The sequence below is a fragment of the Lasiosphaeria miniovina genome (genome assembly GCF_030549165.1).
Source record: "Lasiosphaeria miniovina strain SMH2392-1A chromosome Unknown B0T26scaffold_3, whole genome shotgun sequence".
Lineage (NCBI taxonomy): Eukaryota > Fungi > Ascomycota > Sordariomycetes > Sordariales > Lasiosphaeriaceae > Lasiosphaeria > Lasiosphaeria miniovina.
Genome location: NW_026848222.1, coordinates 4,181,320 through 4,209,121, shown reverse-complemented (window position 1 = coordinate 4,209,121; position 27,802 = coordinate 4,181,320). Strand labels below are relative to the sequence as shown.

At 56.3% G+C, this 27,802-nt stretch overlaps 8 protein-coding genes across 8 annotated transcripts; 3 read left to right on the top strand and 5 right to left on the bottom strand.

Moving 5' to 3' along the window:
* Positions 1–915: 915 nt before the first annotated feature.
* Positions 916–2,376, bottom strand: B0T26DRAFT_739948 (concanavalin A-like lectin/glucanase domain-containing protein; the record flags this gene model as incomplete). The annotated part of the gene is made up of 2 exons (XM_060443784.1): positions 916–2,170; positions 2,279–2,376. 2 exons carry the CDS (start codon positions 2,374–2,376, stop codon positions 916–918), a joined length of 1,353 nt encoding a protein of 450 aa, XP_060298773.1.
* A 682-nt stretch (positions 2,377–3,058) lies between these two features.
* B0T26DRAFT_704265 (glycosyltransferase family 57 protein) lies at positions 3,059–5,043 on the top strand. Its single transcript, XM_060441709.1, has 3 exons — positions 3,059–3,285; positions 3,371–3,643; positions 3,717–5,043. Exons 1-3 carry the CDS (start codon positions 3,209–3,211, stop codon positions 4,870–4,872), a joined length of 1,506 nt encoding a protein of 501 aa, XP_060298772.1. The 5' UTR covers positions 3,059–3,208; the 3' UTR covers positions 4,873–5,043.
* A 2,831-nt stretch (positions 5,044–7,874) lies between these two features.
* B0T26DRAFT_674495 (uncharacterized protein) lies at positions 7,875–11,459 on the top strand (the record flags this gene model as incomplete). The annotated part of the gene is made up of 7 exons (XM_060439718.1): positions 7,875–7,877; positions 7,968–8,033; positions 8,116–8,174; positions 8,245–8,263; positions 8,344–8,409; positions 8,487–10,222; positions 10,280–11,459. 7 exons carry the CDS (start codon positions 7,875–7,877, stop codon positions 11,457–11,459), a joined length of 3,129 nt encoding a protein of 1,042 aa, XP_060298771.1.
* Positions 11,460–12,377: 918 nt separating this feature from the next.
* Positions 12,378–14,456, top strand: B0T26DRAFT_237062 (thioredoxin-like domain-containing protein). The gene is made up of 7 exons (XM_060433923.1): positions 12,378–12,476; positions 12,675–13,009; positions 13,073–13,080; positions 13,143–13,150; positions 13,217–13,408; positions 13,475–13,856; positions 13,934–14,456. The coding sequence occupies exons 2-7, from the start codon at positions 12,841–12,843 to the stop codon at positions 14,354–14,356; spliced, it is 1,182 nt and encodes a 393-aa protein (XP_060298770.1). The 5' UTR covers positions 12,378–12,476; positions 12,675–12,840; the 3' UTR covers positions 14,357–14,456.
* On the bottom strand, positions 14,238–16,582 carry B0T26DRAFT_237047 (uncharacterized protein). The gene is made up of 5 exons (XM_060433922.1): positions 16,500–16,582; positions 16,286–16,432; positions 16,113–16,157; positions 15,798–16,049; positions 14,238–15,702 (listed from the first exon to the last, which is right to left on the bottom strand). The coding sequence occupies exons 2-5, from the start codon at positions 16,415–16,417 to the stop codon at positions 14,557–14,559; spliced, it is 1,575 nt and encodes a 524-aa protein (XP_060298769.1). The 5' UTR covers positions 16,418–16,432; positions 16,500–16,582; the 3' UTR covers positions 14,238–14,556.
* A 745-nt stretch (positions 16,583–17,327) lies between these two features.
* Positions 17,328–18,025, bottom strand: B0T26DRAFT_704233 (uncharacterized protein). The gene is made up of 2 exons (XM_060441708.1): positions 17,668–18,025; positions 17,328–17,548 (listed from the first exon to the last, which is right to left on the bottom strand). Exons 1-2 carry the CDS (start codon positions 17,721–17,723, stop codon positions 17,362–17,364), a joined length of 243 nt encoding a protein of 80 aa, XP_060298768.1. The 5' UTR covers positions 17,724–18,025; the 3' UTR covers positions 17,328–17,361.
* B0T26DRAFT_704224 (uncharacterized protein) lies at positions 18,026–23,249 on the bottom strand. The gene is made up of 9 exons (XM_060441707.1): positions 22,605–23,249; positions 21,909–22,546; positions 21,526–21,838; positions 20,771–21,456; positions 20,114–20,714; positions 19,941–20,053; positions 19,499–19,885; positions 19,389–19,443; positions 18,026–19,316 (listed from the first exon to the last, which is right to left on the bottom strand). The coding sequence occupies exons 1-9, from the start codon at positions 22,805–22,807 to the stop codon at positions 18,431–18,433; spliced, it is 3,882 nt and encodes a 1,293-aa protein (XP_060298767.1). The 5' UTR covers positions 22,808–23,249; the 3' UTR covers positions 18,026–18,430.
* Positions 23,250–24,069: 820 nt separating this feature from the next.
* B0T26DRAFT_644495 (major facilitator superfamily domain-containing protein) lies at positions 24,070–26,187 on the bottom strand (the record flags this gene model as incomplete). The annotated part of the gene is made up of 3 exons (XM_060437636.1): positions 24,070–25,359; positions 25,420–25,499; positions 25,560–26,187. The coding sequence occupies 3 exons, from the start codon at positions 26,185–26,187 to the stop codon at positions 24,070–24,072; spliced, it is 1,998 nt and encodes a 665-aa protein (XP_060298766.1).
* Positions 26,188–27,802: the final 1,615 nt, after the last annotated feature.

The window sequence follows — 27,802 nt, the reverse complement described above, 5'->3', positions numbered from 1 at the left end:
TTTACAGAAGACTGGAGTCTACAATTGCCTGTAGCCATTGCGTTGTTCATTTCAACTTGGTGAGAGCAAGTATCCTTCCTGTCTTGAAGTGGTTGCTTCTTATGTTTAGGCTAGAAAGTTGTTCGGGTCGGTTCTATAACTCGGGACTTACCTATCAGCTAAATATGAGACGACAAAGTAACAACAGCTGATTCATGAGAATCAAAAGGGGGGTTAGAAAACAGCGCGTAATATGTAATATACAAAATATTGAATGGATGGATGGATGGAAGAGCACGGGACATGAAACAAGGTGCTGATCAGCCAGGAAGGAAGTAGAAGGGATGAAAATGAAGAAAAAGAAAGAAGGTTCATTGTACTTCATGCTTAAATCTCTATCGAACTTTAAAAACAGGGATTTGTATTTTCTACCCTACCTAACCCTCTTTCTATACTTCACGCCGTTCGCCCGGTCTCAATCAAGTAGGTCACTCACTCCACATAAACCAGTAGGAAAATAAAAACAAAACAGAAAAATAGAAAACAATAAAAAATAAGCCGGGGGACTTCAAGTCAGAGGTGGGGGAAGGAACCTGAGATAAAACCGAGGAAAGACTCAAGTCGCTAGAACAAGAAAAAAACACCACTCACGATGCACGAATATAAAATCTCTTTTTTCATATTTCAATAAGAAAAAGAAAAGACATGAACAGAAAAAAAACGCCATGCTGTTGTAGGTCTTAACCCCCTTTCATACCTTTCTTTCTTTGTATATACATTCACCCATTCATTCCTTCACACGAAAAAAAAACATTAGCCACTTCCTGCAAAGAGAAATCGGAAAAAGCACCATATATAAACTCCGTAAAATAGCATGCCCTCATCAGTTTCTAAAAAAAACCCCCACCCGACCCGGAAACAACAGAAAGTTGTGAGTCAGAGATACTTTTTGGGCGAGGATTTCCTGCGTTTGTAGTAGACGTACGCGGCGGCGAGGAGGAGCTGGGAGCCGACGACGACGAGAATGAGGCGGGTGTGGCGGGGGGCCGTAGCGGTGACGTGGGAGGCGAGGGTGTCGTGCTGGTCCGAGACGTGGTACTTGATGGCGTTCTCCGAGTCGCGCAGCCTGGCGGCGAGGTCGCCGCGCAGAGCGCGCGTCTCCTTCTCGAGGCCGGCGAGGCGGGCGTCGAGGGCGTCGAGGCGCGCCTCGAGCGTGCGCGCTGGTGCGACTAGGCCTTTCAGCTCGCCCAGCATAATCGACAGCTCCTCCTGCCGCTGCTCGCCGACCGAGTTGACCTGCGCTACGGCCCGGAAGATGCTCGACAGGTGGTGGTTGACGCTCTGCAGCCGGTTGTGCAGGTCTTCGAACTGCGCCTTCTGGTTCGAGATCTTGGCCGCCTCCTGGTCCGGGATCACGGTGTCGAACGGGTCCTCGATTTGCCCCGACCGGCCAAATGTCATGCGGGGCACCTTTGGTGGCGGCGGTGATTGCTGCTGCTGCTGCTGCTGCTGCTGCTTGTCGTCAGCGGTGTACCCCTGGCCCGCCGCATTGTCCTGCTGCTGGGCGTGGTGATTGTCCTCGCTCAGCACCACCAGCTTGAACACCTCAAACGAGTCCGGGTTGTCGGCCGAGGCGGCCGTGACGCCAAAGCTGTAGCCGCTGGGGAGGCGGATCCTGTCGCTCTCGAAGCACAGGCGGCTGTCGACCTCGACGCGGAAGTTGGTCTCTGAGTGGCGCATCTTGATCTGCGAGGGGCGGCCCAGGTTGCGGTACGAGAACTGGCAGTGGCCAAAGGCCAGGTTGTCGGGGGTGTGGTGCGACTTGAAGTCAGTGGTGCCGTCGTTGAGGAAGCCGCGGATCATGCCGCCGGACCCGCCGTGCTGGTCGATAACGAGCGCCAGGCCCTCGAACCTGCCGACCGTGTAAATGCTGCCCGAACCAATCGAGTGGGCGCCGTCGCGCGCGAGCCAGATGTTCAGGTTGCCGCCGCCGCGCTCCTGGCCGTTGGCCCGGAACTCGACATCGGCGATCCAGTTCTGGTGCGGCAGCGACCTGTCGCCCCAGATGGCGCCGCGTTGGTTCCCCGGAGCCGGCGGCGTTAGGATGACCTTGTTGGAGAGTAGCTCGGGCACGTTGGGGCGGCCTTGGAGGGAGAAGTTGGGCACCGTGCTAGATCCTTCGGGAGCTATCCTGCAAGGGAGGTAAGAGGCGGGTGTTAGCTGTCTCTGTTCTTGATGAAGTATCTCCTCTTGTTTCTCGCATGTCAGTCACCAATTGCAAAAAGAGGGTAATGCATACCTGTTGCCAAAGCCGAAACTGAGGTCATTAACGAGATACTGAGCGTGCGCCTGGGCTAAGCTGGCCACAAGCACGGCAATGCTCGACGGCGTGCGCATGGTGGGCGGCCGTCGTCTTGTGCAAAGCTACTAGTTCTAGGTAGTATCCCGAGCAGCTTCAACAATTGATGGAAACTGCGTCACCGCAACTTTGGAAGGACTGAGGGGGTCCTCGCTGCTGAAACCAGGAAGAAAGAATGTAGAACAATGTCTCGTCTCCAGGGAGGGTTGGGCACGGAATACTGGCAGCCTTTCGGTGGCGCCGCCTAGTGTGTCGCGTGCCGGTTGAGGACACTTTGCACCTCGTTAACCACCGCGGCTGGCTGAAGGTGGAGAACTAAATCGCAGGTTGCAGCACGTTTAAGCTGCGGCACTACGAGACTGAATGCAACAACAAAAAAAAATAAAAAATAAACACAAAAAGGTAGTATCTTTCTAAAAGGCGCAAAAAATTGGTTGACTCTGCTTTGTATAATTGGCAATTCTCGCAGGCGCCAAAACGGAGACTGAAGTAGGAATGCGGCCAGGTTGCGTGTGCTCTCTCTGTGAGACGCTTTCAAGAGACCACCTTAGCTTTGCGCCCCCTGCAGAAGCTCCGTTGGCGGGAGCTTCCTGGTCCCAAGCGAGCCCTGGTGGAGACTCTGAGCAGGGGTCTCGTCTCTTGTGGGTTGCGGGGAAAGCATCGATTGTGATTGTGGCTTGCCGGCGCAGTGGCGCATGTAGATGAAACAAACAGTGCAATTGACAGTTAAATGCAGCTAAAGCCACGGTTTGTTCTTAGCTGTCATCCACTCTCCACGCCCCACTAGAGCTCCAGTTCGCCGTGACCCGTCAACAACCTACCAAACTAGAGGCCAAAGACGAGCGTTTGCGGCAGCCCCGACATGTCTCGATGGCCGAGACATACCCTTCCCTCGCGCAATGTGCGATAGTGGCGGCTGCTTTCAAGATCCTGCTTTTCCCGGCCTAGTAAGAAAACCCCGCCCTTCAATCCGTGCTCGAATGACTACCTTGATTTTCTTCGGCTGACCGGGTCGTTGCACAAACGTGGCAGTAAATCCACCGACTTCGAGGTCCATCGGAACTGGCTCGCCATCACGCACAGCCTGCCGCTATGGGACTGGTACTACGAGAAGTCGTCGGAATGGACGCTCGACTACCCGCCCTTCTTTGCCTACTTCGAATGGATAATGTCGCAGGTCGCAAACCTGGCCGACCCTGCCATGCTGCGGCTGTACAACCTCGAGTACGATAGCTGGCAGACGGTCTACTTCCAGCGCCTGAGCGTCATTGTCACGGAGCTCGTTCTGGTCTACGCATTACAGATGTACAATGCCCCCTTCTCGTTTTGTCTGGCTGCCTGGCAAGTGACAGACAGGTCACAACTAACAGGACCCCAGGTTCGTCGACTCGTCGCACGGGACGTCTAAACGCGCCGCCCAGGCCGCCGCCATCTCCATCCTGCTCTCGCCGGGACTGCTCATCATTGACCACATTCACTTCCAGTACAATGGCTGCATGTATGGCATCCTGATCGCGTCTCTGGTGCTGGCGAGGAAGAGGTCGACGCTGCTCCTCAGCGGGCTCGTGTTTGGTGCCCTGCTGTGCATGAAGCACATCTACCTCTACCTGGCGCCCGCCTACTTTGTCTTCCTCCTGAGGACCTACTGCCTGTCGCCCAAGTCCATCTTCCGGATCCAGTTCCTCAACTGCCTGAAGCTGGGCGGAGGGATCGCGGCCATCTTCGGTACCGCCTTTGGCCCTTTTGCGCTCAAGGGCCAGATCCCGCAGATCCTGAGCCGGCTGTTCCCATTTTCGCGGGGGCTGTGCCATGCCTACTGGGCGCCCAACGTCTGGGCCATGTACTCGTTCATCGACAGGGTCTTGATCGTGCTGGCGCCCCGGATCGGGCTGTCGGTCAAGGCGGGCGCGCTGCAGAGCGTGACGCGCGGTCTGGTCGGCGACACGGCGTTTGCCGTGCTCCCGGATATCACGCCGCGCCTGTGCTTTGCCCTGACACTGCTGTTCCAGGCGATCCCGCTGGTGCGGCTCTTCCTAGTGCCGACGTGGGAAAACTTCATCGGAGCCGTCACGCTGTGCGGCTACGCGTCGTTTCTGTTTGGCTGGCACGTGCACGAGAAGGCGATCCTGCTGGTCATCATCCCCTTCAGCCTCATCGCGCTCAAAGACCGGCGGTATCTGGGGGCATTCCGGCCGTTGGCGGTGGCGGGCCATGTGTCGCTGTTCCCGCTGCTTTTCACGCCGGCCGAGTTCCCCATAAAGACCATCTACACGGTGTTCTGGCTGGTGCTGTTCCTGATGGCCTTTGACCAGCTGGCGCCGGCGTCGCGGCGGGCGCGCTTCTTCCTGTTCGACCGCTTCAGCACGCTCTACATTACGGTCAGCATCCCGCTGATCCTGTACTGCTCGCTGGCGCACGGGGTCGTGTTTGGCAAGAACTACGAGTTTCTCCCCCTAATGTTTACGAGCTCGTACTCGGCGATAGGGGTTGTCGGCAGCTGGGTGGGGTTTATGGTGGTGTATTTTACGTCCTAGAGGGCTGCGGCCACGGCTGGAATCGCTGCACCGGTAATTCGGCTTCAATGTATCTCGGTTGTAGCTTTTCGACGCGGCATGGCGTGTTTTGTTAGTCAAATATAGCCCTGCGCACGGAGCTGCAAGTGACAATAGCTATTTCGTATGTTATTCTTATAGCCATGTTGCCATGTTTTCAAGTCTTGCCCGTCGACCCGGACCAGCGTCAGAATCTAAAGGCTTGCGGAAAAGTAATGCATGGACTGAAAAGCGAGGGATGGTCTCCAGGGCGCCTTCCCCTGAGGTTGGTTGGCTTGGCTGACTAAGGCGCAAATCCCACGTGTCTATTGGTCGCCGGGGATCTACCGGCACCACCGGCACATGCTGGTAGGATGCAAGGCTGACAGCTTTTCACCTTCTGGGGGACCCACAGGGCGGGATCCTCGCGGCGCGGCGGCAGGCAAAATTTTGGACATGCAGGTAAATTTGTTTGGGGGAGGGGCCAAACAAAAAAAAAGTGTTCTTTCGTCTCCAGTGGCCTGGCTATTATTACTTACCACCACCACCGCCGACACACATTGGCATCAATGCTGCCCCGTGAGAATAACCCCCAATTAAAGCAGAACCAGCATATGGCATGGATGCACTGCACACGTCTTGAGATGAAAAAAAGGAGACGCGACGACAACAAAGCTCTAACGTCAGAAAAGGGGGTTCGGATGAGGCACACTCACACAGACTTTTTGACGCGTTTTTATTTTTTAATTTGTTTTCTTTCTTAGAATAGGAGACTAGGTCTTTAATTTAGATGCAAACATTTTGACATGTTCCTCTGCGGTAGTGCTCGTCGGTCCTGCTTTACACTGGTGCAGAGCATTTGACTGCAGAGACTTTCGTGTGTTGCCGGTTAGTCTTCCGTCAGGTAGTCAAAGGGGTGCTGGACCGCCGTGGGTATCAGGTCCAGGGACACGCGAAGTGTGAGATCTGCCCCCACGAGATCCAATGGTAGCGAGGTACTTGGGAGACCTCCCCGCGTCCAGATTTCACGCCCCAACAAACTTTTGCCAGGGCCGCGCCTGCCCGCACGTCGAGAAAAAGGAAACCAGGGCGTCAAAATGCAGCGCGCAACTACACACACATGGTGCAAAGGGGGGCTATGTGCGCGCTGGACCTGATCCAGATGGAGATTGTAAAAAAAAAAAAACATACGGCGGGCAGGCGAGTGGCAGGGGAAGAAGAGAGGGGCCCCAACCCAAGTTCCAACCTAAGCAATGGAAAAGGGGCTGGGCCGGCGGGCGTTCGGGAAGCGCATCAACGATCGTGGGCAGGTAGCCACCTATCTGGGCCTCGAGGCGCGCGCGGGGCCCGCCCTGTCTTAGAAGCTTTTGAAGGGTCGGGACCCCTACCCCCGAAAAGCAAAATTTGAGTAGGCTTCTCGCGGGCGTAAATAATCGGAAACGCGGCCGTTTGCGACGCTTCCACCGCCGGGAGATAGCCCTCGGCGTGGCGAGCACGGCGAGTACAAGAAAGTGGGCAATGTCGCGCAGGGCGGGCTTGCTGGGCGGGCAAAAGGTTTTCAGGGGCAGTCGGGGGGTTGCGCGTGGTGGCCCGGCCGAAGCAGGAAAGCCCCCAAATGCTCTGCGAGGCGAGGCGAGGGGAGAGAGAGACATGGTCCCGCTCCACTATCCGCCTTTACCATCCATCCAGTCGGACGGAGCAAGCGACAAGGTGTGGTGCCGCCGCCCGTGTCCCTGCCCTAGGCGGGCGGGTTAGGGTCCGGGAACGCCAGCATACCTTACCTTAGCATTACTGCTGTGCTGGACTGGACCTAGGCTTAGGACCAGCACCACGAGCCACGGGTCAAAAAGATTGGATGGATGTGTGTATAGGTGTAGGTGTCGGTGAAGGTGCTTGCCCTGGCCATTGAAATCCATGCATGTTTTCCCCATTTGTCGTCCAACGGCGACCTTTTACCTGCCTTACATGTATGGATGTACTTGTAGGTGTGTAAGGTAAGAATGTATGTACCAAGTAGTAGGTAAGGTCGGTGTCAGTGCCCGTGGATCTGCTACCTACCCGTGCCTACCTTACCTAGACTACCTTGCCTTGCCTTCCATGCTCCCCTCGTCTCCCCTTGTTGAACTTTTTTCTGCGACCCGACCCGACCACGTCCACTACCTTACCTTACCTACCTACCTCGCCCTCTCCAACCCGCACCCTCTACTCTTCCTTCTCGACTACATTTCTCTTTCTCCTTCCGCCGCCACCACCACAACCACCACCACCTCCTCCACTCTCCACGTCCGCACCACACCCGCCGAGCGAGACGCATCACGACCCGCACCACCGCCTCAAATTGCTGTGCTGCAACTTCAACATCTTCGTCGGCCTCGACACGACAGACGTGCTCGGTGCGTCGTGCTCGCAGCGCGCCGCGCCGCTCCCGACTCTCTACCTCGTCTGCTTCTGCCACTCGGCGTCGAGACGAGACCGCGAGCAATAAGACAGACAGGCAGGCAGGCAGGCAGGCAGGCAGACAGACAGGCGGGCTGACCGGCAGACGGCCCAGAGCGCGCAGCTAGAGGGGCCCTCGATGCGCTCGCCTGCACGCCATTTTTTCTGCCGTTGCATGCGAAGCCGAACGTGACGCTGCGCGCAGGCCCCCATTAGCATCAAGATCAGCCTTCCCAGCTTGCACCAGTCGGAGAGGGGCCCGAGACGAGCCGAGTCGCCTTCCACCCAAGGCCCTCCCCCCCAAAAGGTGGCCCGCACCGCGAACCCTCGCCCATCTCGCCCTACCTTGTCTACTCCCCACCACCGCCCAGCACCCCAAGATCGCGACCCTGAGCCACCGCACCGCTCCAGGGGCCCGACGACGCGTGCCAATCGCCGTCCGAGCTATCGCTCCATATACCCCCCTTCTACCCCCTTCGCGAGGCTGATCAGCCTTGCACCGCTTTTCGACCTTTGTCCAGACGTCCCAGGGTCTCGGGTCACATCTGGTCCCCACACAAACCGCCAGCATGGTACGACGCTTCTTTTACCCACCCCCCAGTGCTCTGCCTACTGGACTATCCGCCCGCCCTACTTTTACTAACCACCCCTAACCTCCCCAGGTGCTCTTCAAGCGCAAACCTGTCCAGTTCCTGACGGTGCCCGAAATCGACGATGACCAGCAAGAGGTGCGCCACTCTCTCGTTGTCTCGTCCCCCTCCCCCTCTGGGAGGTCAATTGACCGCTCCCCTAACTAACACGCGGTCCCAGGTGTGGCACATCCCCCAGACCGGCGAGGTCTTTTCCTCCTATGAAGACTACTTAAAACGGTTTGTTTTGTCCCACCCCCTGCTGTTATTATGTTATACGAGTATTGGGACTTTGCTAACTAAATGATAGGATAGACTTTTACAAGCAGGTCTGCCGCCCCTGTCTATGCCATCCTGCCCAGGGACCACCTCTCTTTCCTCTCTTCTAACTGCTAACGGTTCCCTCTAGAAACGCTTCATCTGTCCCATCAGCGGCCATTCTGGCCTGACTTTCTTTGAGGCGCTCGAGAGCGAGGTAGGCCTTCTAGTAGCACTCTTGTCTCCCTCCCCCTGTTCCCCCCGTTGCAGCTGCCTGACACCTCCGACTCTCAGCTCGCCGGCGCCGCTGAGGTCGAGCAGGCCTTCCCCGAGGCCCTCAAGGGACCCATCCTGCGGCGTGTGCAGTTCCAGATCGTGTCCCGCATCGACACGCTGGTCGACGTCATCTACGATGAATTCAAGAATGACTACTACCCCGGCGAGGCCGTAACCGTTCACATCGTGACGGGTGAGAGATTGCAAGGCGTGGTGCGGGACAAGACGCGCTTCGGCAGCAAGGTCCTACCCGACGGCACTCTGACTCCCCCGTTCTCACGCTATTTCGTCAGCCTAGACACGCACCCCGACCAGGAGGCCGTCGTTGACGATTCGCACATCTTCCGCGACCGCAAGGTTTTCACCAAATCGGTGCTGCGGTCCTTTATCAAGAAGACGGTGACGCGAGAGGCCTGGAACGGCGCGCCCTGGCTCGTCAAGCCTTCGGTCGCGGATCAGTACCACATCGACACGCGTATCCCGCCTCATCTTCGCTACGACAACAAGCTCCTGGAGCGGAAGCAGATGCAGGCCCAGAAGCGCCAGTCGTCGCAGCCCGACCCGCATACCGTGCCTGACTCGTACAGCCCCACGGGTCCCGTCCGGCTGCCCGAGCTGAAGCCCGCGCCCAAGAGCCACAAGTCAAAGGCCCAGCAACAGGCCCAACAGGTAACCCACACTGTCGGCGTGGTCAAGGGGAAGCACAGCAGCTTCGGCGGCCACGAGCCCGGCGCCTTTGTCCACCTGCCCCTGCCCGGTAACCCCTTCCAGTTTCCCATATCATTCCGCAACCAAGCGCCGCCGCCGCCCGTCTTTTCGCAGCCCGAACCCCCTCCACCACCCCCGCCGCCCAAGTACCCCATCGAGGACTTGCAATTAGGCCCCCGGGAGAATGTCCGCCCGCAGCTCAAGTATCTGTGTTGCGACCCCCCGGTGGAAGTCGGCCCCGAGGCAAGGGGACCGCTCAGCGAAAAGATACTCATGAAGACGGTCGGGCCATTACTCGAAACCTGGGACACGCTAAACGTCTACTGCGAGATATTCAAGCTGGACTCGTTCACATTTGATGACTTTGTAGAAGCCATGCAGGTCACATCGGAAGAGGTTCCCGTCCAGCTGTTCGACGAGATCCACTGCTCGGTTCTCAAAATCCTTGTCAGCTCCGAGGCGGACGGCGGCAAGGTTCAGATTCAGCTCCCAGAGCTAGGAGAGGAGGACGACGAAGAGGACGAAGAGGACGAGAGTGCCGAGCCGACGCCCGAGCCCGAGCCGCAACCAAAGGGCCGTGCGACTAGGAGCAGTCTGGCGAAAATAGAGGCAGAAAGGCTCGCGGCGGAGGCTGCGGCGGCCGAGAAGGAGATGCAGGATGCCGAGGACGCTCCAAAGCACCGGGCCGAGGAAGTCCTCGCCGACTACGACTGGATCGAGCACCTCTGGAAACGCGACTTCAAGGACGGCGGCTGGGAGATGATCATGGTCGGCCTGCTACACCAACTATCCAAGAACGAGAGACTAAAGGCCGGCTGCGAAGAGCTCTTGCAGCAGCTTGTACCCACCGAGGTAGACCCCAGCCAGGAGACCGTGCGCCAGCACTATGCCGCCCTCGACGTCAACTACCGCGTCCAGGCTCTACAGATCATCTGCATGCTGACAGCCGAGACCAAGGCAATCCGCGGCTACATGGAGGACTGCAGCGAGCAGATGACAGCGTACAGGAAAGAGAAGATCGAGTGGCAGCGCAAGAGAAAACAAGCGTGAGTGTTTATGATTCTCGTCTTGGGGTTTGGCCCGTCAAGCTAACTCGTCTATAGCATTGAGGAACTCAAGGGCTTGAATGACCAGCGTAAGATACTTCTGCCTGATAACATGCCCCCAAGCCCGTCGCTAGAGGCAGTCAAGGCCAACGGCGACGTGAAAATGTCGGACGTGGAAGAGCTGCCCGTTCATACGTCGGACGAAGTGCAGGACTCGAACGACGACGGCCAGTCGGCGCGGAAGCTTCGACGCGGTCTAGACCGTGCTGCCGAGCGCAAACGCAAGGCCGAGAAGGCGCAGGAAAAGAAGGAAAAGGCCGAGGCGGCGGCCAAACTGCCCAAACAGTCGAAGCAGTTCATAAAGGTGCTCAAAGACATACGGAAGAAGGAGGACGAGATTTCCGAGTGCGAGAAGGAGATCGCCATTATCGACAACGACCTCCGCGAGGCCGACTGCCCGCGCACCCGGGTTCTCGGCAAGGACCGCTTCTGGAACCGGTACTACTGGTTCGAACGCAACGGCATGCCGTACGCCGGGCTGCCCGACAGCTCGACGGCGTCGGCCGGCTATGCCAACGGGTGCATATGGGTGCAGGGTCCCGATGAGCTGGAGCGAGAGGGGTACATCGACATGGCACCCGAGTACCAGAACGAGTACAAGGCCAAGTTCGACACGACGGTGCCGGAGCGCAAGAGGATCGAAGAAGGCGCAACCAGCGTGTTTAATGCGTCGCAATGGGGCTACATCGCGGACCCCGAGAGCGTGGATGCGCTGCTGGGGTGGCTGGACCCGCGCGGCTTCAACGAGCTCAAGCTGCGCAAGGAGATTATCAACTACCGCGACAAAATTGTCAAAAACATGGAGAACCGCAAGGAGTACTTGGGGTTGTCGGGATCGGCGGCAAACGGTGCGACGGAGATGGAGATTGACAAGGAGGAGGAGCCCGTCGTTACCAAGACCGGCAAGAACGGCAGCAATAAGCGCATGAGCACGCGCGGCCGCAACACGGTAGCCCCCGCCGCGGTGGCGACGCCTGAGCCGCCCTCGTACCGGTGTCTCAACTGGCAGAACACGACGGCCGTTGCGGAAATCGGCCACCTCCACATGGAGCAGCCCCCACCGGTGCGCGCCCGGAAACAGACCAAGAAGGAGGCGGCGGCGGCGGCGGCAGCCGAGGCCGAGGCCGCCACCACGACCACCCGGGGCAAGAAGGGTGCTCGGCAGAGCACGAAATGAGATGATACTCGCTGAAGGAACGGAGAAAAGGCTATGTCTCTGTAATGGGTTTTCTTCTCTACCTCTCTATTTTGTCCTCATCTCCGGTGGAGCATGTTAGGGCTCTCCGTCAAAGGAGTTAGAATGGCGTTCTTCTCTCTTCCACTTTTTTACTCGACTGTTATTACATTCGTGTGATTAATTTCCCTTTTTTGTTTTGAAGAAATCATGGCAGGAAGGTGGGTGAAGATCAAGAGGGAAAGAGAAAGAAAGAAAGAGGTTAGTTTGCATGTATGCATGCTTGCTTGCTTGCTCTTCGCCTTGCTTGGGTGCAGGTGGTTTGGGTTTCTTTTTTTTAGGGGTCTTTTGGCTTGGGTTCGGCGTGCGGTTTGGCATCCATTGGCTTGGCTTGGCTTGGCCTGAATGGTTGGGCGTGCTGTGCTGTGCTGTGCTGTCTTGCTTGTCTGTGGGTGCTGTGGTCGGCGGGCGGGCGCGATGGGAGTGATGGGATACAAAAAAGAAAGAAGCCAAGAGAGAGAGAAAGAGAAAGATATAAAAGAATAATAGTTATTACAGTAGTACGTGCGGTGTAATGCGGAGCGGTACGGTGTGGTACAGTGCGGTGCAGTTGCATTGGGTGTTGTGGTTCAAGTTGGTGTTTGGCGTATCGCATTATTATCCATCCATCAATTGATTCATCTATTTATCCACAAGTCTGCTTTTTATCATTACTAGGTGTGGGTTGCATCGGGATCTACGGAATACAAGCTGCATCTCTTTTATTTCTATACTGCGGTCTAGAGGCCATTTTTTGTAAATATTTCAACCTTCAGCCTGCCTTGGAGTCATCTCTATCTAGGTACCTAATTATAGTTGTATTGTGCACTCATCCGTAATTACTAGTATTGCGGATGTTACCAAAGCATTGAAGTGCAAGCGGTAGAGTCATTCCTGCCATTTTCCAGGTTTAATTTGATGCGAATCTAAGGAAGCTGCCGAAACGAAACCCCCCGTCACCTCCTAGACAGGAATTCAGTGGTAAGCCATAAACCGGTTTTTTTTTGCTCTCTCTCGTGTCTGGGGACGGGACGGGGGGGTTTGGCGTGGCCGCGTTTCAGGACAAGAGACCAGGAAGAATAATAAGAGATGGAAGGAGGCCATGCTTGTATTTTTTCTCCTTTTTTTTTTTTTTTTTTTCAAGAAATTCGTTACATTTCTTATAATTACATTTCGAAGTTCCGAGCCTCCTTGCGTGTGGTGCCGTTGAAGGGATTTTGCCGTGGTGCACCACCACCAACAGCAACACGCAGCCCGGCTTGATCGACCGACCGACCGACCGACCGACTCGATTGAGAAAGGGGCGCTGGGTTTGCGACGGATACTGATATCAAAGCGGGGATTGATGGATGCCGTGAAAACCATGTCTCGGACGCGGTCGTCTTCGTCATGGTCGCTATCTCTTCTTTTGTGGATAGCCATGGCCGTGGTGGCGCCGGCTCGGGCTTGGGACCACTTTACCCCCCAAGACCTTGAACAGGCCCTGGCGGGTGGCGAATTTGCTTTGGTTGCTTGTGAGTCGCATATTTTTTCTGTTTTTAATTCTACCAAATTTCAGCTGCTGATTCAATGTATAGTTGTGTCGGTACGAGCTGCCCGTGGCTCCCATGTTATGTGTACGTGCTTACCGTTGGCGCGGAGCTGTAGAACGACGAGTGAGTAATAGCATCTCTCTATAAGAGAGAGACTAGCTAGCCGGCTACGACTAAGAAACCCCCCAGACCAAAAAGCGCATCGCTCGAGCCAGAATGGCTGGCAGCAGCCGCCGAAAGCACAGAGCGTCTCCTGAGCGTCGACTGTGTCTTGGCCGCAGAGACATGTGCTCGCTATGACATCGCTTCGTATCCTTCGGTCGTGCTGTTCTACTCCGGAAAGCCTGTGTCGCTCTATCGGGGCGCGCGTCAGGCTTCTGCGTGCGTCATTCCTTGGATTTGTCGTTGTAGAAGTAATCAAGATGGAGAAGTACTGACAGAGACTAGGCTCCTGAACTTTGCTGCCAGGAGGAAGCAGCCCGCCATTCCTGAAGCTGTTGATGCCGGCAGCATTACTGCCTTCAAGGTTGCTGACGAGATCGTCTTTATAGCCTTCTTGGACCCCCAAGACCATGCATCAGCAACCGAGTTCTCTGAAGTCGCCGCTAGGTATCGCGACGAGTTCCTTTTTGGTACTGCCAAAGACGTCTCTGTTGCCGAGGCCGAAGGCGTCAAGGCGCCAGCGGTGGTGTGCTACAAGCCGGCCGATGGGCATTCCGCAACCTTTTCATCGCTGGACAGCACTGGCAAGCTGGACGCCTGGGTGCAGGAAACCTCGAGGCCTGTCCTTGGGGACTTGACGCTGTGGAATCGGCAGAGGCTTCTCGACGTAAGACCAGCACGAGCTCTCCTGCCAAACTCGGGAGAAAGTAGCGCTATGAGTCGTGTCTAACTGATAAATCTCAGCGAGGCTGGCCCATGGTTTACCTATTCGCCCCCACCGAGAGCGAGCGGCAAGAGCTGCGGCAGACGCTGTACAAGTTTGCTAAGAGCTACTACGATTCGCTGACATCTGTCATGGTCGACCCTCTCGAGTTTCCTGATCTGATGGGCCAGATGGGCCTTGGCGCAAACGTCTTCCCTGCTGGTGCCGTTCACCAACTGTCAAAGGACCGCATCTATCGGTATCCCAGAGACAAACCTCTAGACTCGAGAGGCATCCAACAGTGGGGGCTCGACGTCTACCAGGGCCGCATCAAGCCGTGGACGCCGCCCGGCGTCACGACGACGTATGAAGATCTCGGCCCGACCAGGGTGGCCACTGGAAGAGTGTCGCTCAGAAGCCTTCCAGGCATGAAGATCAAGATTTCGGGACACGACGAGCTTTAGATTCTATCGGAACAGAAGTCTGCTGGACTATAAAAAACACTGGGTAGTTTTGACGAGCAATACCGGTAAATATCAAGGAGGTAGGGCTTTGGTATTCTCTAATAAGCCTGTAGTATCTATCTATACGAGGCCTTTGGACTTCTCAATTGGGCCCTAACGCACATCCTCCAAAATAATCCGTCCTGTAAGTCATCCATTTTCTACGACACAGCATCTTGCTTCCTCAGACAGACCTCCAAGCCCCGGGCCCTTAGCTCGCATCTCAAGGCCGCCTCCATCGCTTCCGTCCGCCTTCTACACCACCAGTTCTCGTCTGCCGGCGGCAGCAGCTGCCGCACGACGCGGTAGATGTGAAACAGCACGACGAGGCCACGTGAGTCGCCTTCTGTGATGAGCGGCAGGAATGACCCAAAGCAGATCATGGGGAACGTCATCACGTAACGCACGATATCTTTGCTCTTGAGCACGGGGGAGCGGCTGCGGCCTAGCGGCTTAGACGGAAACGCGGCTGGGCAGCCCCCGCCGACCCCCCCGTCCGAGGCAAATGCCATGGCAACGGCGAGCCGCTCCGCGAGGCGTTTGTAGGCGGCGCGCATCAGGCCGTAGTCTTCCGCTCCCGCTCTCCCGACGAAGGCCTCACCTTCTTTGTAGCTCTGCCAGAGCGTCAGCACTTTTAAGGATTGGGATTCCTGGCGGGTGAAGCTGCTCGACCATGTTTCATCCGAGTGTAATGTGGCACTGCTGCTACTGCTGCTACTGGGTGGGCTTGCGCTTGGCGTGGGAGAGTGAGACGTCCGATCCTGCTGCTGCTGCTTCCGGGGACGGGCCCGGGAGTCTGCACGGAAGGCGTTGCGCCCCCCGTGGTAGCGCGGATTGTCGTACAGCTGCACGAACCCCCTCGCCAGACCCTGCCGGCGGAGGCCGCGAGCTTCGACGGCGTCCTCGATGGCCATGCACGGCTGCAGGATCGGCACGTGGAAGAAGACGCTACGCTCGGACTGGAACAACGGCCACGCCATGAAGAAGATCTGCCGCACGCCAGTCGACAGCCAGTACAGCTGGTCGGCTGACAGGTCTAGTGCCTGCTGCTGCCGACGCTCCGCCTGCCCTTCCATAAAGTCGAGGTCGCACCACATGAGGTAGTTGACGAGAATCGCCGTGCCGAGCAGGGCGTCGCAGTTCTCGGCGGTGATGGGCGCCGAGAGAGCCGAGCGGTAACCGTGGAGAGCGCGGTCTAGCAGGCCGCAGTTCGCCCGGCGGTACCGCGGCGTGTCTGGGGCAAGGTAGTCGAGGTGCGCTGCCGCCAGAGAGAGTATGGCGTTGACAAGGTACGCGTGTTCTTGGGACTAAGCAGGTACTCGGTTAGGTGTGGGTAAAACCCGATGCCCGACTATGGCACTTGTCCAGGGGGAAGACTCTCGACGCGGAGAGGTGGACCAACCTGGAAGGCTAGCTGCAGCAGGGAAGGCCATATTTCCTGGAAAGCCAGCGTCGGCAGCGTCGATCTCTCAAAGTGGTGTAGCAATTCCAGCTGCAGCAAATTGACGGGACCGCCACACCCGAGCTCTGCAACTGTGGCGCAGAGCATCTTGCGCTGCACGGTGGTTGGCCCCTGGCTGGACGGTGCCGGCTTGGAGCGGACGCACGTCTCCAAGCGCCTGACGCAGTTACTACACGGGTCGGCCTCGTCGCACTGCCCAGAAACATATCAGCGGCAGTCATGGCAACCCGGGAGGCTACGAACGAACTCACGTACTTTTACCTTGCGCCGCTTGCACCGGACACACCCCATGCGAGATTTCTGTTATAACAGCCCCCAAACATCATCGTCAGCCTCTCCCCTCTCTCTTCAGTAGTCCTGTCCTGCCGCAGCCGCTTGACGTAGCTCTGTGGCTGCCACCGCGAATTGCACCCTAGGAGAGCACATACCCGATGCGACCTCTTGCGCCTGCGTTCCCGGGCCTCGTCCGGCCCCACGACCCAGACACTGGGTCGCCCGCCATCGCCTGTCTGCGAGACAAGAAACGTGTTTGCAAACACGGTGACCTGTGTGGAACTCATGGCTGATAGTTATGGCTGTGTACCTAGGTACCTAGGTAGTCAGTCTCTCGTTTACTTGACGTCAAACAGCACAGAGTCTAACCTCCCACGTGGGCTGAATAGGGGATGTATCAATGTGTGTGTGTGTGTATGCAAACAAGACAAGGAGCAGTAGTATACTAGTGTTCGTTCCCGGCTAGAGAAAGCGAGACCAAACAAGCCGTGACCAGTAGCAAGGGGGTCGTGGGTCGTTTCAGGGATATATATATATATATACTTACATATATGGAGTATACTTCATATGCAGGGAGAAGACTAACAGCAGGAAAATCAGCACTTACACAAACCGCCACTCTTCACTGCCAAGACTCAGACCCGGTGCATTTACTAAACTCACTAGTACAGCAAAAGCATTTGACCAAAGGATATTCTCTCATAGCAAAGAAAGAATAGATGGTACAAGGGAGAAAACTAACATGAACAACTCGCATTCCCAAACCGGAATGCGAAGGGTCCTGGGTCCTGTGCGAGGAGAAAGGGGCGCTGAATAAGCGCCGCCGCCCGTCGTTACACTCACTCACTTGCTTGATTGTGTCATTCAGACTACTACCTAAGTATGGCTAGCTCTTCTGCAGGTTGGAAAGCCCGCTACGATGGAGAGAGAGAAACGCTAGGGAACGCCGACAAGACAGGTGTTTCCAGGGGAGAGAGCTAGGCCTCTGGGATTTTATGAATAAAAGGGATTCTAGTAGCTACTGCCTCCCTCAGCGAGAAGCCTTTAGGGCGGGCCATCACGTACTAAGGCCTTTTGATATTTAAAAAAGACCCTCGCTGATAAATATTTGGGGATTAGATTATGAACAGGGTGAGTTTTTAACGTGACGTCTATTTCCGCGGAGAAACAATTTCTCTTTCTACTCATATCTTGGGGGGTGTGTGATAGCTGAGTAAGGTACGGACGGATACTATGAGGTACATGTCAGTAAGGTCACCGGATGCCCCGGCGCAAAGACATTGCCCGGCTCAGAGGCCCCACCCCTTACGACTGGCGATCTAGATAGACATCGCAAGGCTGCGAAGTGCTGGAGCTGAGGACATGTATGCTTGGCAAAAAAAAAACATATGGCGATTTGGATCCAACCCTCCAACCCTGTACGTATTCGCACATGATCGACAACACTCCATCTAGTATCACTACCTACGAGCAGGTGACACTTTCTACGTCAATGTCGAAAAACGGCGCGACAACTCCGTACTAACAGCCTTTTAAGCTCCAGTAGGCGACCATAAATAGGCATATACTCCATCTCTGGCGGCGCGGAGGCATTGAAGGATGTGGGAGATCATCCAGATATGCTTCTACTAGACTACTGGGCCCGAATGATTATTACCTGCTCGGATGTCACGCCCTGAAGCCCCTCCCCAATCTGTACCGTTTAATTGCTGGCCGGGGGGATATGCTGCTGCCTGGAAACGCTGTGAAGTGATGACGGCGTGGAAACATCGGCCTGGATACTAAGAGATCGCTGCATCTCGTCGTATATCGGAGCCAATCGAATACGCTGATTCATTCGTTGAGTCGGGATCTCTGCGGGAAGACATTATGATTGTGAGCGCGGCCGAGTAGAAATTAATCAATTATCTGATATTCGGCTAGAAAATTAAAAATACAAGTTGCCATGAGCACCTGGCGAGTTTCTCTTTTGGTTCCTGTCGACCAGTGTCTGCCCCGGCCGCGATATTCCAGATACTCATACCATATTAGTATTATCACGGCTGCCACGCTCCTTCGCCTCCCTTAGCTCGTCGTTGGTGCGGTGCCCGACAATCGTACCCTCGTCGTCGCTCATCGGCCACACGCTGGTGCTGTTTTGTTGTTTGCCTTGTCCAAAGAACCAAAGACTCCGCCCGGCGCCCAGTCATTCAACGTAATTCATGTACGGCCGTATCGTAGACAGCAGTCAAATAAACAGTCCCAAATACTACATTCCTTCTTTCCCGCCTGCAATTCTCAGGTACACGCATTATCGAGTATCAGAAACCTCCGATAGGCTCCCACAGCTCCCAGTCTGGCCCGCGGCTCGGGAACTGGACCTCGATCAGCCGCTCGTACTGCCCCTCGGATACGTCAAACATGACCTGACTCGAGAGTTTCTGGCGATCGAATCCGGCGGCGGTCACGTGGCGGACAGGCTTGACGATGTCGCGCGTGTTGGCGCTCGTCTCGCGGAGGCGAAACTTGGGCTCGAGAGCGAGCAGCGCCCTCGCGCCCTCAGACTGTGGGTTGAGCCGGCAGTGTAGCATCTTCTTGTACCGGCCCGGGCTCATGTCCTTAGGAAGACGGCCCGAGATGAAGAACAGGCAGGCAAGCAGTCGGCGGGCAACTGCCAGGATATGCTTGTTGGCACGAGGATATTGCTGATCCAAATACTTTACACCCTTGGAGCTGGGGGAGAGGTACGTCTCGCTCTCGTGTTGTAGGATTACCAACCCGCCGACGTCGTCCAGATTAGGCGGCTTGCGCATGAGTCCGACGTCGAGGCGGTGGCTATTTCGGTTGAGGGTGCCGTTGAGGGTACTCTTGAAGTTGGACCACTCGAGATGGCAGTCGAGGGTAGCTCTGATCATGTCAAGACCAAGCTCAACCTTGCGGCGCAGACCCCGCGGAAGCAGCCTTTTCAAATGCGCCACGTGCTCGTCAGCTACCTCGACCACTTGCCCGTCTGCGTCGACTTGGATGCCCGTCCCGACGGAGACGATAATATCGGGGGGCTTGGTCGAGTTCCATATTCGTTTCGCCTCGTTACTAGCCAGGGTGACGGGATTATTTCGCACCACTCCGCCGTCGATATAAGACTTGTCCGTGGCAATATGGCGGTAAGGTCTAAATAGCATCGGTGCCGCAGATGTGGCTCGGGCGCTGCAAAGGAGTTGATTCAGTAAGGTGGGATTCATTGACAGAGTCTTCTAGGCGACTGGAAGTCAAACTCACGCCTGCCATATTTGAAAGTCGTCCCCTTGCTTGTCTTCTCGGTGAAGATAGTCGACTAGTTGTTTACGGGATTAGAATTCACCTAGAATGTGGGTAGAATCGAAGCTTACAGGTCTTCCTCCCCTCCTTGTTGATCTGCCTCCGAGGGTCTCGCGAGTAGTTGGCAAGTAAGCAAGTCTGATTCCGGCCTTGAACACAGGTTATGACCCCGACCTTGGTCGCGTCTCCAGGCGGGATTGTAGTAGTAGAGGTGCTGCGAGGAGAAGCCCTCTTGGATTGGCCGAACAGAAAATCATCCCCCAAGTTTTCCCGCAGAGTGCCCTCAATGCCGGAGTTGGTATAGCGATGGTCCAGAAAAGGCTCTATCATCCCAGATAGCACCGGAACAGAGAGCCTGGGTCTCAGGGTGAATGAGTCTTTTGCCAGGGCCCTGAAGAGGTTCTTTGCGTGATCAAGAGTCCAATGCTTCTCAAAGACGCCTAGAGCGATAATGCCACCTGCAAACGTCAGAAACCAAGCGAGCCTTCGATGTAGGATCCAGGCTAATCATACCTGTGCTTGTGCCTATTACCAGATCGAAGAGGTCCTGGATAGGTATGCCCAGGCCAACTGTTTTTTGAATTTCGGACAGAATAACGAGCTCGACGATGCCGCGAATCCCTCCACTAAATAAAGGTCAGCTGTAAATACTTACTCGTCTCTGTAAAATATCGGCTGCGACAAACCCGTCAAGACTTAGAATGCGCGCGCCGGCAAATCTTGGTTTTATTCGAATAGTCCAGGGCGATACTGTGAAGCGACAGCCCAGCGGGCAAGCTCTGATGTGAGCTATCGAGTCCCCCGGTTCCAACTGGCTGGACCTTTCGATGCAGTTTTCACAGATGCCATGCTGCAGCGGATAGCAGGGCAGCATGTTTGTGGGACACTTTGACAGGCAGGACAGGCAGGTCCTCTGGCCGCTGATCTTAGAAACGCCGCAGTCTCTGGCAGCCGATGCTAGACGGCCGTGGATGTCTTCTTGGTTCTTGAGGCGCGACATCTCGGACCACAGCTGCTCAAAAAAGATGTCGGCGTCGTACGAGTCGCGGTATCGGCCAATTTCCAGCGAGTCATCGTCGTCCCAGTCATCGTAAGAATTGCCGCTAGAGTAGCTCTCTCGGGACCGGGCCTTGTGGATGAACTGGTGGCCCTTTTCATGACTTTCCAAGTAATTTGTACATCTGCGGCCGAAGCTGTCCTTGGCTTCGCAACGCCAGTACCTATTTCGGAACCACTGAAGGCCGCGTCGTGTCTCGTCTTCGAGCTCCTCTTTTCTTCTTTGGGCGTCTGTCAAGATCGGTTAGCAAGGCGATATCGGCAGCTATGACATGTGGCCAACTTGCGCTGCGGCTCGGCCGACCGGACTTGGGCAACGATGCAAGCGGCCAGGTACGGAACTATATCCGCCAAGAGCTCGGCCTCGCCACCGACCATCTCCGTGTCATCGAGGCTCCTGGACTTGGCCATATTCCACAAGACTCCCGTCATGTGCTCTCCAAACGAGGTCGGTAGGCCATCATCTCGACCTACCACTTGGTGCAGGTCCAGCGAGTCCCGGTAGTCGCGACCTAAAATGGTGGCTGACTTGGCGACATAAGCATTGAGACTCGGTAAGTCGAGGTCCATGTTAAACGATCGCCGTTTGTTGCGGATGCCGTCCGAGAGAAGTCGGATCTCGTTGTACAGCCCCTTGATCTGGACGGATATCTGGTTGGTTGTCGTCGGATCCCGGTTGAATGTGGGAATCGAGATGACGCGGAAGAAGTCGTAATAGCAGAGAACGAGCTCCTCTGCGTTGTTTATCGTCTTGCCCCGGTGATGCCACTTTCGACGAAGCTCGGTAAACCGACTTGACCCTTCAAAGCTGCGAAGGAGTCTCTCGGTTGCGCTCCGCTCGTCGCCAACGCGCTGCTGCGGCGGCATCTTGTTGAGTATGATGATCAGCCCGGGCCTCACACGCTGGTTGAGGGTCTTTTCATGGCCGTCCTTGGCCCATGCGAACAGCGTTTCGAGGATATCGTGGGCGGCCCTAAATTCCGGACATTAGCGCGCTCTTTGCCGCCAGATGACAAGAGAACAGGGTGAAGAGTTGGCTTACCTGGTGTTGTTTGTTACAAAGCAGATGACATCTGAGAAAGCATAGAGAAGTCTTGGATAGACGTGTTTCACCACCTTATTCCGGGTATCAGGGGTAACATGGCCGCGTTTGTCAGGGTAGTAAGTGGCGAAGTCGATTTCTCCCCACTGCAGGTCAATTTCGTTCATAGCCGTCTCGCTATGTTCCCAATACTGCTCGTATGCCGTTTGGCCATGAACACCGCCGAGGCCGATTTTATTGAGGAAGTCCTTGCTGGCGTCAGAATGGACTCTGCGCGAGACGGGATTGTCCGAGCCCGAAAATCCCTCGCTATCTGGATAGGTACGAAACAGGTGGTTAGCTAGTCGACCCATAGCCACTAGTTGGAAGACTGCCCTGCTTACCAACAAAGAACAGCGGATCCTCTGTCGAGATGGTCACGGGGTCTGCAAAGACATGAACGTCGGAGCTGGTGGAATCAAACTCATCATCGACCACGCCTGGAACAGGGACGCGAAAGTCGAACCTTCGGCGGGGAGCCGCCATGCGGATCATGGCGCGAATCAGGGTGCTTTTGCCCGAGCCCGTATCTCCAACGAAGGATATGACTCTTGGGTACTGGCGCGTAGGCTTGGTAGTCGTCTCTGACAGCAGGGCCTCGAGCCTAGGGTAAATGTAGAGTTGGGGATAGGGGCCAGGCTGGTTGCGAGGAACTCCGAACCAGGTAGACCACAGGTCGTCGAGGTGGGTCGAAGTGACCTCTTCGCGCTTCACGCGGCTCGAGTCCAGTAGCCAGGTTGTGTAGACGACCGTCTTGTAGTCTATCTCCTCGCAGCGGGGGAAATCCGGATCATCGTCGTAGCCATCGTCAGCGTCGGGGCAATGGTCACGATTCCGGGAAAGACAACTGCGATGGGCAGGCCATTTTGAGCGTCTCGCCGGCCCGCAGCCGCGACAAAAGACAAACTGGCTGGGGCTTCCTCTCTGTTCGCAAATACGGCAGGCGTAGTGAATCTTGACCTCCTCTGCCAGGTCGCGGACGCTGTACATTCTGGTCAGCAACTAAACAATGCTCAGAGGCAGCTTATGAATGACCGCACAGGTTACTGCCCGGCGCAGGCCACGAGGCTTCCTCGGCCGGTTCGTTGGGGTCATGGTCCCACTCGAGCTCGTCGGCTAACATCAAGCTATCTCTGCCACCCGAGTTGCGGCCGGTCGATATGACAATTTTCTCCAGCGTGTCGGCGAGGTCGTCTCGGCTCGTCCCCGAGCCGAGCGACAATATCTGGGATCTTGACGCCATTCCGGAAATTTGGTCGAGGGGGATGAGCACTTCCGAGTCGGCAAAGGCAATCCACCTCAAAGAGTATTAAGGGCATTCATTATTCATTGTTGAGAGATTTCCGGCCTGGATGAGATGCGGCGAGGCGAGGCTGTCGAGGCTGTCACTAGGAGGCCAAGACGCGCTGGACCCGATGCGCTTCTGCAAGGCGATAGACAGCAGCCAATGGCCACTGGCGACGGGCGCCATTTGAATCCTCCTGGGTTATGCCCACCTGGCCTGGCCGCGAAGAACGCCCCCTTAACCCTAACCTCTGCAGCGTCTGCATGTGAATGGCGTGAGACAATGCCGGCGTCTTGGGCCGTCTTCAGCGAATCACGAGCTTGGGAGCTGCCGCGTCGGCGCCCATCTCGTGCGTTTCGGGCGGGGTCAATGCCAACGCTGGCTGTGCTGTGAACTGGGCAGATGAGCTGGCAGAGCAAGGCTGGCTGTATAACAATAATGTTTGTCGATCGCTCAATTGCAACCGTTGCGCTGCGAGAGAAAAGAAACAGAATAACCTTAACAGTCTGCCCCGACAGGTACCTTGCCTTACCCTCCTGCTCAGCCCCCGAGAATGAGACAGGCGGTCCGTCCTCGGCTCAGGTACTCGTGCATTTCCTCTACCGGGTACGGAATTGTAGGGATTCCATACCTTATCCAGGTTGTCAATAATGGCCGAGGTGCTGTTATGGGCTTCCAGTTGCCTCATTGAAAGTGAAAAACCTGGAAGTTGCACAATGAGCGACTATTTTCTGGGATGGAAAGGATGGACGTCCCCTTTCCCAACAGAAAACCACAGGGTTGCATATCCATTAGATGCACCTTCCCAGCAAGAAGCTATCAAACCCCGTCGAAGCAACAGCCCGAGACTTATTCCTGGCAGGTGCGCCCGACACTCTCCCCACGTTCAAGTTCCCTATAGTTCTAAAGAGGGCTGATGTAGCCTTTTTAATTGCTTTTTAAACATGAATTCCGAATTAACTCTCATCATCTATATTCCGCCCAATCCGAATGCAATGTATCCGTCCCTCGTCTATCAGACCGCCCATGGGGTATATCCTAAACGTTTCTATTTCGGCCGCCGCGACTTTCGAGCAGAAGTGCACGATAATGCTTCGGCTGCGGCGGACCAGACAGCGAAAAAATCACGAATGCCTGACTGCCTCTAGTATGCACAAGGAAAAAAGACAAAGGAAACAAAAAATAACTGCCTAGGAGGCACCTCGGGTAAGTAGGCGCGCTCATACCACATTAGTATTATCATGGCTGCCGCCACACTCCTTCTCCTTCTCCTTCTCCTTCTCCCTTAGCTCGTCGTCGGTGTGGTTCCCGACAATGGTGCCCTCGTCGTCGCTCGACGGCCGCACGCCCTGTAGCTGCTGCTCCGGCTGCTCGCGCGGGACCTCGTCGAGGCGCTGCGAACGGTTGGACATGAAGCGCGACAGTAGGCCGCTGTCCTTGCGCGCGTGGCTGTTGCGGCGGCTGGCCCGGCTGGCCCGGCTCGCCGTCTTCCTGATCTCGTTGTTGATCTCGGCCTCGGCCTCGGCCTGGTCCTCGGTGATAACCTCCAGCGGTTCTGTCGGGCCCGCTCCGGCGCCCGCCGCCGCGGCACCGCGCATGCGAGCTATGATGGCAGCCGCCTCGGACGCGTACTTGCAGCGCATGCGGATGGCGGCGCCGTAGCGGTAGAAGAGGAAGGGGAAGGGCATGCAGGCCAGTGCGAGGAAGGCCGGGATTGTGCTGGCCCAGTGGATGCCCAAGTCCTTATACATGTACGTGGTGAATAAGGGGAACGCGGCTCCGAACAGCGACCGGAGCACCGAGTTGGACGCCAGCACCGACGCCGCGAAGACGGTATAGCTGTCGATTAGGTATGTCATGAGCGACAGGAACACGAGCACTAGCCCGCACGCGAAGAAACCCGACGCGATAATGGGCACGATCCAGTGGACCGACGGGCTGTTGGTCCAAGCGAACCAGAAGAGCCCGACGGGCAGCAGCACCGACCCGATCATGGCGCAGAACAGTCGCGCCTCGGGAGGAGCCACCCCGCCGTGCGCCGCCGCCTCGCGCGTGTAGCGCTTGTTGTCGTACATGCAGTACGACACGGCGATCAGCACGCCAACAGCGACACCGATAAACGCCAGTCCGCCCACGCCGGCGCTCCACCCGCGGTACTGCTGAAACACGATGGGAAAGGCGGCGAAGAGCATGTACAGCGTCCCGTACACGATGGCCATGTAGATGGACGTCAGGAACACGATGGGCTCGGAAAACAGCAGCACCCACGGCCGCACCATGGCCGTCTTGATCTGCTTCATCTTCTCACCCTTGCGGCCCCGGTGCTCCCAGTTGGGCGCATCTACCTTGGAGACGTAGAACTTGCCCGTCACCTTTGTCAGCTCCGCCGCCCGCTTGCGCAGCAGCACCGGCGCGTACGTCTCGGGCACGAACAGGACGCATGCAATCCACAGCACTCCCGTAAAGATGGCCGTGACGCCTTGGACCCAGCGCCAGCCTTCAGCCGCGCCCTTGATTTTACATGTTAGTCAGTGCGCCTCTTCAGGGGCGAGGGGGCGTTAGGGACATACCAGGAAGCCGCCAACAATGGGTCCGATGGCAGGGCCGAGGAACGGGGCGGTTGCGAACACGCCACTCGCCATACCTCGCTCTAAAATCCAGTCGTTAGCCAACTTAAGACTACCTCGACAAGAGTTGGCAGCACACGTACCATTCGCGGAGAACATGTCGGCAATGACGCCGCCCGAGTTTGTCAGGGGCGACGAGCCAAAGGAGCCGGCAAAGAAGCGGAGGACGATGAGGGTCTGGATGTTCTGGGCGCCGGCGCCGCCAGCGTTGAAGGCGGTGAAGACGGCGTAGGTGGTGAAGAAGATGATCTGGCGGCCGTAGAACTCGCTCAGGGGCGCCCACAGCAGCGGGCCGACGGCGAAGCCGACGACGAACAACGAGATGCCGACAATGGCCAGCTCGGTCGAGATGTGGAAGTCGCGGATGACCTGAATAATGCCGCCCGAGTAGGCGGTGCTGGCGAAGGCGACGGCCAGCGTGGCGATGGCCTGCAGCGCCGTGATGACCCACTTGCGCCACGGCGCGAACTGCATGGGGTTGCGGGCGTCGCGCGGTAGGAAGTCGACCACGTACGGCGACTCGGCCGTGCCGTGCCCTGGGTACACGTGCTCGAGCACCTCGGGCGTCAGGCCCGACGGGTTGAAGACGAGCGAGAAGTGCGACACGCGGTTGGTACCGCGGTTCTGGCTCTCCACGTCCTTCTCACTAATGGCTGCTGCTGCTGTCGTCGATGTCGACGCCGGCGGCGGCGGCTGGGTCGTTGTGCCCATTATGTTGCTGGGTGTATTATTATATGCTGGACGTTAAGTCGACGTCGTCATGAGAGACGGGATGTGTGAAGAAGACGACGGCAACGGCACAACGGATGGTAAGCAGGTAACAGGAGATGCCGTGGGGTGTATATTATGGCTCGACGGTAGTCTGACGAGACTTGGTTGGAGTGTTAATGAGTGTGGCAACGAGCGAACGAACGAGCGATGGAGAGAAAAGGAGGAGAGTGTGTGTGAGAGTGAGGAAGGAACCGGCTTGATTTCCTCATTCCCATTTTTCTTCCTCGTCGCTCTCAAATCTCGAGTGCCGGCCCCATTCCATGGCCCGCCCCGCCGCTCGGAAGAGTTAGACGCCTTGAACCCGCTCTTCTTGTCGAGAACTGGATAGTAATAGCCATAGTTCCTGCCGGCCTGCCTGGACCAAGACAATTTTTTGGGCCGAGGCATAAACATTGCCCAATATGTAAGGGTGGGGATCCTCCTCGCGGGTGGAACACTGGAAACCCTGGGATTGATCCATGACCCCCATGCTCTGTAGCACTGTATTGTACCTGCTGTTCGTATGTAACCTGCTGTATCCTCTCTCTCGCTTGGCTCGGCGGCGTTCGTGTGACCTCACCGCGAGCGTGCTATCGTGCGGCTCTGCGCCGTCAAACTGGCGACTGTCGACTAATTACTAGGTGGTGGGGTTGCTAGCCCCGTTGCAACTCCCACCTGCACCAGAGCACCAGGGCACCAACTAACTCGGCACGGCGCTCCAGACTTCTGTTTCTCTCTCGGGTCAGGGTCGATGTTTTGCTGCTGTTTTGCTGTTGTTGATGGCGATAGTCATTACTTGATGTCTAATTTACGACCGAGGCAGGCAGACAACGCCCCCCCTTTCCACACAATACAGCAATACAGACCAGTATTTCTCGGTGCCTAGGGAATGAGAATGCATCGACTGGAGGGACGATGATGGACGGATGGGGCCGGACTGTTCCTACCAGAGGCATGACGTGACGAGCATGGGGGCGCCAGGTGAGAGATGAGGGTGAGAATAAGTAGGTAGGCCGCGGCCCTCGGCACGGCAGCGGCCGTGCAACATTTTTTTTTTTTTTACCGAGCATGTATCCGTATTGTATTATTATGCATTACATGTGCAGGACACGAAAATCTGCGGGTGGTGTTGTGTTGTTGGCTGGCTGGTCCACTTCCTGTTCTTTTCCCAAATTCCCAATGGATATCGAAGATTTTCGTTGCCATGCCATGCCATGCCATGCAGTGAGTGGAGTCTCTGATGGCACAAGGGGGGAGCCATGTTTTGTTCCGGACTTGGGCGCAGCAGTAGACAACGAGATAGAGTATAGAAAAATAGAAAAGAAAGATTGGCTGATGAGTAGCAAAGCAACCTGAACTCTATATTCGTCTCCCCGAACGAGTGTATCAATACGTGTATCAATACGTGTATCAATACGTGACGGTTCATTCACTCATTCCACAAACTAGGTGTAAGTGCAAAAAAATCGGCAATCTCCTTGGCCAGCCCTGAGCCGAGGCATCTCGGCGCTCCCCCCCCCCCCGGTCATTCCATCCCACGATCCACTAGTATAAGCATGGGCACCACCACAGCTAG

Excerpts from the sequence above, each read along its gene's own strand:
- B0T26DRAFT_704265 (XM_060441709.1), top strand. The coding sequence starts at position 3,209 with ATGGCCGAGACATACCCTTCCCTCGCGCAATGTGCGATAGTGGCGGCT. Across the intron at positions 3,286-3,370 it reads ATCCTGCTTTTCCCGGCCTA|TAAATCCACCGACTTCGAGG; the intron begins GTAAGAAAACCC and ends CAAACGTGGCAG. Across the intron at positions 3,644-3,716 it reads CTGGTCTACGCATTACAGAT|GTTCGTCGACTCGTCGCACG; the intron begins GTACAATGCCCC and ends ACAGGACCCCAG.
- B0T26DRAFT_237062 (XM_060433923.1), top strand. The coding sequence starts at position 12,841 with ATGGATGCCGTGAAAACCATGTCTCGGACGCGGTCGTCTTCGTCATGG. Across the intron at positions 13,409-13,474 it reads GGCGCGCGTCAGGCTTCTGC|GCTCCTGAACTTTGCTGCCA; the intron begins GTGCGTCATTCC and ends GACAGAGACTAG. Across the intron at positions 13,857-13,933 it reads ATCGGCAGAGGCTTCTCGAC|CGAGGCTGGCCCATGGTTTA; the intron begins GTAAGACCAGCA and ends GATAAATCTCAG.
- B0T26DRAFT_237047 (XM_060433922.1), bottom strand. The coding sequence starts at position 16,417 with ATGAGTTCCACACAGGTCACCGTGTTTGCAAACACGTTTCTTGTCTCG. Across the intron at positions 16,158-16,285 it reads GGCGCAAGAGGTCGCATCGG|AAATCTCGCATGGGGTGTGT; the intron begins GTATGTGCTCTC and ends CTGTTATAACAG. Across the intron at positions 15,703-15,797 it reads TGCTGCAGCTAGCCTTCCAG|TCCCAAGAACACGCGTACCT; the intron begins GTTGGTCCACCT and ends GTACCTGCTTAG.
- B0T26DRAFT_704233 (XM_060441708.1), bottom strand. The coding sequence starts at position 17,723 with ATGCCTCCGCGCCGCCAGAGATGGAGTATATGCCTATTTATGGTCGCC. Across the intron at positions 17,549-17,667 it reads TTTATGGTCGCCTACTGGAG|AGGGTTGGAGGGTTGGATCC; the intron begins CTTAAAAGGCTG and ends GCGAATACGTAC.
- B0T26DRAFT_704224 (XM_060441707.1), bottom strand. The coding sequence starts at position 22,807 with ATGGCGTCAAGATCCCAGATATTGTCGCTCGGCTCGGGGACGAGCCGA. Across the intron at positions 21,457-21,525 it reads TTTGTAACAAACAACACCAG|GGCCGCCCACGATATCCTCG; the intron begins GTAAGCCAACTC and ends TCCGGAATTTAG. Across the intron at positions 20,715-20,770 it reads CCGGTCGGCCGAGCCGCAGC|ACGCCCAAAGAAGAAAAGAG; the intron begins GCAAGTTGGCCA and ends CGATCTTGACAG.